The sequence below is a fragment of the Salmo salar genome, unplaced genomic scaffold, assembly GCF_905237065.1.
Source record: "Salmo salar unplaced genomic scaffold, Ssal_v3.1, whole genome shotgun sequence".
Classification (NCBI taxonomy): Eukaryota; Metazoa; Chordata; class Actinopteri; order Salmoniformes; family Salmonidae; genus Salmo; species Salmo salar.
Window position 1 is genome coordinate 537,501 of NW_025548359.1, and position 6,995 is coordinate 544,495.

The 6,995-nt window shown below is 45.6% G+C and overlaps 1 protein-coding gene across 1 annotated transcript in view; it reads right to left on the reverse strand.

Moving 5' to 3' along the window:
* The window catches only part of LOC123732938 (N6-adenosine-methyltransferase non-catalytic subunit-like), a 25,800-nt gene extending 19,241 nt beyond the window's left edge, over window positions 1–6,559 (reverse strand). The window contains 3 exon segments of the mRNA XM_045712274.1: window positions 3,358–3,442; window positions 3,784–3,872; window positions 6,321–6,559. Of these exon segments, the coding sequence (XP_045568230.1) occupies window positions 3,358–3,442; window positions 3,784–3,872; window positions 6,321–6,386 (240 nt within the window). The 5' untranslated portion in view covers window positions 6,387–6,559.
* Between the last annotated feature and the right edge of the window lie 436 nt (window positions 6,560–6,995).

Below are 6,995 nucleotides of genomic sequence, written 5' to 3' on the forward strand. Positions count from 1 at the left end.
CCCCAGTAGGAGGAGACAGGGTTTCTCTCTATGTGGACTATCTGGGTTCCCATCTGGACTCGGTATTTCCCCCCAGTAGGAGGAGACAGGGTTTCTCTATGTGGACTATCTGGGTTCCCATCTGGACTCGGTATTTCCCCCCAGTAGGAGGAGACAGGGTTTCTCTATGTGGACTATCTGGGTTCCCATCTGGACTCGGTATTTCCCCCCCAGTAGGAGGAGACAGGGTTTCTCTATGTGGACTATCTGGGTTCCCATCTGGACTCGGTATTTCCCCCCCAGTAGGAGGAGACAGGGTTTCTCTATGTGGACTATCTGGGTTCCCATCTGGACTCGGTATTTCCCCCAGTAGGAGGAGACAGGGGTTTCTCTATGTGGACTATCTGGGTTCCCATCTGGACTCGGTATTCCCCCCCCAGTAGGAGGAGACAGGGTTTCTCTATGTGGACTATCTGGGTACCCATCTGGACTCGGTATTTCCCCCCAGTAGGAGGAGACAGGGTTTCTCTATGTGGACTATCTGGGTTCCCATCTGGACTCGGTATTCCCCCCCAGTAGGAGGAGACAGGGTTTCTCTATGTGGACTATCTGGGTTCCCATCTGAACTCGGTATGTCCCCCCCAGTAGGAGGAGACAGGGTTTCTCTATGTGGACTATCTGGGTTCCCATCTGGACTCGGTATTTCCCCCAGTAGGAGGAGACAGGGTTTCTCTATGTGGACTATCTGGGTTCCCATCTGAACTCGGTATTTCCCCCAGTAGGAGGAGACAGGGTTTCTCTATGTGGACTATCTGGGTTCCCATCTGGACTCGGGTATTTCCCCCAGTAGGAGGAGACAGGGTTCCTCTATGTGGACTATCTGGGTTCCCATCTGGACTCGGTATTCCCCCCCAGTAGGAGGAGACAGGGTTCCTCTATGTGGACTATCTGGGTTCCCATCTGGACTCGGTATTTCCCCCCAGTAGGAGGAGACAGGGTTTCTCTATGTGGACTATCTGGGTTCCCATCTGGACTCGGTATTTCCCCCCAGTAGGAGGAGACAGGGTTTCTCTCTATGGGGACTATCTGGGTTCCCCATCTGGACTCGGTATTTCCCCCCCAGTAGGAGGAGACAGGGTTTCTCTATGTGGACTATCTGGGTTCCCATCTGGACTCGGTATTTCCCCCCAGTAGGAGGAGTAGGGTTCCTCTATGTGGACTATCTGGGTTCCCATCTGGACCTCGGTATTTCCCCCAGTAGGAGGAGACAGGGTTTCTCTATGTGGACTATCTGGGTTCCCATCTGGACTCGGTATTTCCCCCCCAGTAGGAGGAGACAGGGTTTCTCTATGTGGACTATCTGGGTTCCCATCTGGACTCGGTATTTCCCCCAGTAGGAGGAGACAGGGTTTCTCTCTATGTGGACTATCTGGGTTCCCATCTGGACTCGGTATTTCCCCCCAGTAGGAGGAGACAGGGTTTCTCTATGTGGACTATCTGGGTTCCCATCTGGACTCGGTATTCCCCCCCAGTAGGAGGAGACAGGGTTTCTCTATGTGGACTATCTGGGTACCCATCTGGACTCGGTATTTCCCCCCCCAGTAGGAGGAGACAGGGTTTCTCTCTATGTGGACTATCTGGGTTCCCATCTGGACTCGGTATTCCTCCAGTAGGCATTGCATTTTCAATAACACTGGAAGATTATTGGGTTTATCTAAAGTCTATTACAGAGACGGTCCTCTCAGTGATCCAGTCTATAACAGGGACGTTCCTCTCAGTGATCCAGTCTATAACAGAGACGTTCCTCTCAGTGATCCAGTCTATCAGTGATCCAGTCTATCAGTGACCCAGTCTATCAGTGATCCAGTCTATTACAGAGACGTTCCTCTCAGTGATCCAATCTATCAGTGATCCAGTCTATCAGTGATCCAGTCTATTACAGAGACGTTCCTCTCAGTGATCCAGTCTATCAGTGATCCAGTCTATCAGTGATCCAGTCTATAACAGAGACGTTCCTCTCAGTGTTCCAATCTATCAGTGATCCAGTCTATCAGAGACGGTCCTCTCAGTGATCCAGTCTATCAGTGATCCAGTCTATCAGTGATCCAGTCTATAACAGAGACGTTCCTCTCAGTGATCCAGTCTATCAGTGATCCAGTCTATAACAGAGACGTTCCTCTCAGTGATCCAGTCTATCAGTGACCCAGTCTATCAGAGACGGTCCTCTCAGTGATCCAGTCTATCAGTGATCCAGTCTATCAGTGATCCAGTCTATTACAGAGACGTTCCTCTCAGTGATCCAGTCTATTACAGAGACGTTCCTCTCAGTGATCCAGTCTATCAGTGACCCAGTCTATCAGTGATCCAGTCTATCAGTGATCCAGTCTATCAGTGATCCAGTCTATAACAGAGACGTCCCTCTCAGTGATCCAGTCTATCAGTGATCCAGTCTATATCAGAGACATTCCTCTCAGTGATCCAGTCTATCAGTGATCCAGTCTATCAGTGATCCAGTTTATTATAGAGACATTCCTCTCAGTGACCCAGTCTATCAGTGATCCAGTCTAAAACAGAGACATTCCTCTCAGTGATCCAGTCTATCAGTGATCCAGTCTATCAGTGATCCAGTCTATAACAGAGACGTACCTCTCAGTGATCCAGTCTATCAGTGATCCAGTCTATAACAGAGACGTACCTCTCAGTGATCCAGTCTATCAGTGATCCAGTCTATCAGTGATCCAGTCTATCAGTGATCCAGTTTATTACAGAGACATTCCTCTCAGTGATCCAGTCTATCAGTGATCCAGTCTATAACAGAGACGTACCTCTCAGTGATCCAGTCTATAACAGAGACGTACCTCTCAGTGATCCAGTCTATCAGTGACCCAGTCTATACCAGAGACGTACCTCTCAGTGATCCAGTCTATCAGTGATCCAGTCTATACCAGAGACGTACCTCTCAGTGATCCAGTCTATAACAGAGACGTACCTCTCAGTGATCCAGTCTATTACAGAGACGTACCTCTCAGTGAACCAGTCTATCAGTGATCCAGTCTATAACAGAGACGTACCTCTCAGTGATCCAGTCTATCAGTGACCCAGTCTATAACAGAGACGTACCTCTCAGTGATCCAGTCTATCAGTGACCCAGTCTATACCAGAGACGTACCTCTCAGTGATCCAGTCTATCAGTGACCCAGTCTATACCAGAGACGTACCTCTCAGTGATCCAGTCTATCAGTGATCCAGTCTATACCAGAGACGTTCCTCTCAGTGATCCAGTCTATCAGTGATCCAGTCTATAACAGAGACGTACCTCTCAGTGATCCAGTCTATAACAGAGACGTACCTCTCAGTGATCCAGTCTATGTTTCCTACCTTCTGCTCCTCAACCTCCTCTGTGTCGCCTCCCTCCACCAGAGGCTTCCTCTTGGCGCTCGGCCCGGCAGTATCGAACGATGCCCTACACATACACAATGTGTTGAATTGTTAAACCAAGCGATAGGGCTGGGCTGGAACAAAAATGTGCACACTCTGGGGGTCCCCAAGGAATTGAGAAATACTCAATGATTGCTGGAAGTGTGTGTGTGTGTGTGTGTGTGTATACCTGTTACAGTGTCTGTGTGTCTGTGTGTGTGTGTGTGTGTACCTGTTACAGTGTCTGTGTGTGTGTGTGTATACCTGTTACAGTGTCTGTCTGTCTGTCTGTCTGTCTGTCTGTCTGTCTGTCTGTGTGTGTGTGTGTGTGTGTGTGTGTGTGTGTGTGTGTGTGTGTGTGTGTGTGTGTGTGTGTGTGTGTCATACCTGCATGTTTCTCTGGTCTCCTCAATCTCTTTCAGTTCGTCTTTGCTGTTCAGAACGGCGCCTATACTGTCCGCACTCTCTGCTCCCAACTAAGGGAGGGACGGACAGGTTAGTTAGCTATTAACGTTAGCTAGGAAAGGAAGTGGACAAGTTAGCTAGCTATTAGTGTTAGCTAGGACAGGAAGTGGACAAGTTAGCTAGCTATTAGTGTTAGCTAGGACAGGAAGTGGACAAGTAAGCTATGGATGTTAACTAGCTATTAACGTTAGCTAGGTCAGGAACAGACAAGTTAGCTAGCTATTATTGTTAGCTAGGACAGGAAGTGGACAAGTTAGCTAGCTATTAGTGTTAGCTAGGTCAGGAAGTGGACAAGTTAGCTAGCTATTAATGTTAGCTAAGACAGGAAGTGGACAAGTTAGCTAGCTATTAGTGTTAGCTAAGACAGGAAGTGGACAAGTTAGCTAGCTATTAATGTTAGCTAAGACAGGAGGTGGACAAGTTAGCTAGCTATTAATGTTAGCTAGGACAGGAAGTGGACAAGTTAGCTAGCTATTAGTGTTAGCTAGGACAGGATGTGGACAAGTTAGCTAGCTATTAATGTTAGCTAGGACAGGAAGTGGACAAGTTAGCTAGCTATTAATGTTAGCCAGGACAGGAAGTGGACAAGTTGGCTAGCTATTAGTGTTAGCTAAGACAGGAAGTGGACAAGTTAGTTAGCTATTAGTGTTAGCTAGGACAGGAGTGGACAAGTTAGCTAGCTATTAATGTTAGCTAGGACAGGAGGTGGACAAGTTAGCTAGCTATGGATGTTAGCTAGGACAGGAAGTGGACAAGTTCATTAGCTAAAAGCTATCACTCTTTGCTCCCAACTAGGAGAGGACCAAACAAGTCCATTAGATACGAAGATTAGCTACAAGCTGAACCAGTATCTGTGCGGTATGTAAAAAAAAAAAAAATAAACTCAGACTAATACTCCCATTCACCAGTTTTCTCCAGCGTAATGTCAAAATACATTAGTTGATTCACCAAATACGGAGATTCGCTGAGCAACTACCTACCTATATAAACGCAACATGCAACAATGTCAATGATTTTACCGAGTTAGTTCATATAAGGAAATCAGTCAATTGAAATAAATTCCTTAGACCCTAATCTATGGATTTCACATGACTGGGCGGGGCGCAGCCATGGGTGGAACTGGGAGGGCATAGGCCCACCCACTGGGGAGCCAGGTCCAGCCAATCAGAATGTGTTTTTTTTCCCCCCGCCACAAAAGGGGCTTTATCACAGCCAGAAATTATCCTTAGTTTCATCCGCTGTCCAGGTGGCTGGTCTCAGATGATCCTGCAGGCGAAGAAGCCCGGATGTGGAGTTACTGGGTTGGCGTGGTTACACGTGGTCTGCGGTTGTGATGCCGGTTGGACATATTGCCAAATTCTTTAAAACAACGTTGGGAGGCGGCTTATGGTAAAGAAATTAACATTCAATTCTCTGGCAACAACTATGGTGGACATTCCTGCAGGCAGCATGCCATTTGCACGCTCCCTCAACTTGAGACATCTGTGGCGTTGTGTTTTGTGACAAAACTGTGCATTTTTGTGGCTTTTTAATTGTCCCCCAGCACAAGGTGAACCTGTGTAATGATCATGTTGTTTAATCAGCTTATTGATATGCCACACCTGCTGTCAGGTGGATGCATTATCTTGGTAAAGGAGAAACGCTCCTCTAACAAGGATGTAAACAAATTAGTGCACAAAAGTTGAGCGACATATGCTTTTTGTGCGTACAGATCATTTCAGCTCATGAAACTTTACATGTTGCATTTATATTTTTTGTTCAGTATATATATATATATACACCGGCATAACGGGAGTAAATGAAGACAGTTGCAAAGCTGGTTAATGGGAGTTTGAATCTGAGCTTTCTTGGGGCGTTAGAGACGTCTCTAATGCACAGAGATAATGGTTAATCTAGAAGCGATCAGTCTCTTAGCTAACTAACTAGCTATAAACATATACACAAATGCTCTCATGTCATAACAGTAACTAATGTCTAGGACGAACAATAGCTCGCTAACGTTAACAATTATGAGTTGTTTAAAAGATACTTGGTCAACTATCATACGATGGTTAATGTTACATTAGCTTTTTCCACTCAATTCAAGGTCAATTGGCTTCACTCCACTGCCACAAAGTAAGCCAAAAATAGCAAATACAATAATACGTAACAGTAACTACGATTGTTAAAGCTAACAAGTTATTAGCTAACTTAGAGGCTGACTGTAGAAGATGTGCTAGTTAGGTTAGTCATGCTAATAACTAACGTTACCCGTTGACCTAATCCTATTCAGTTAAGTCAAAACACAAAGCTAACGTTTATATATGTTTACATTAGCTAAGAATCGTTAGTTAACTAACAAAGTATGGTAGTTAAGTAACTACATACATAACTCCCCCCCAAAAGGCTAACTTGTAAACAAGAAGACAACGTATGTTAGCTCGCTAGCTAGTATGCTAACTTAGCTATAGCTAAGCTACCTGTTGAGCTAGAAGCTGGCGTCGCAGCTTCTGCTTTTCCCGTATCTCCTGTAGGCGACTATTCATTTCTTTCTTTCTTTTATCAGGTTATTAGTTTTAATAAAAGTATTTCGTTAGTTCACAAAATGCTTAATAAAAATAAAAAAAACTGTTTTCTAGCAGGGGGGTCGAAAAGCTTTTTACTACTCCCTCGAAAACAATGAACGTTAGTCGGGTTCTGATGACGGAATTCCGGTTCAACTGCGGCGCCTGTGATTTGCGTCACTATTTGTTTGTTTTTTTCCTCCAATGAGTAAGTAGCTACGACCACACGGTGGTAATGTCGTATCGCGTTATTCCACTGTGAATAAACTGTATGTGAACAATGATCATCAGAAAAAGAAAGACCGTTTGTCCCAATTTCTCTCTACTTCCGCTCAAAGTGTGCTGGAAGAGTGGCGTGAACTTCCTCTAGCTAGCCCACGCCTCTACCAACCTAATGCTTTCAGATGTTCTGGAGAGCAGTGAAGGTGTAGACTTCAGGGCGAAAGAGAGATTATTGTGATCTAGGAGCAGGGTTGTTCCACTAATTCCAGTAGCAGGGTTGTTCCACTAATTCCAGTAGCAGGGTTGTTCCACTAATTCCAGTAGCAGGGTTGTTCCACTAATTCCAGTAGCAGGGTTGTTCCACTAATT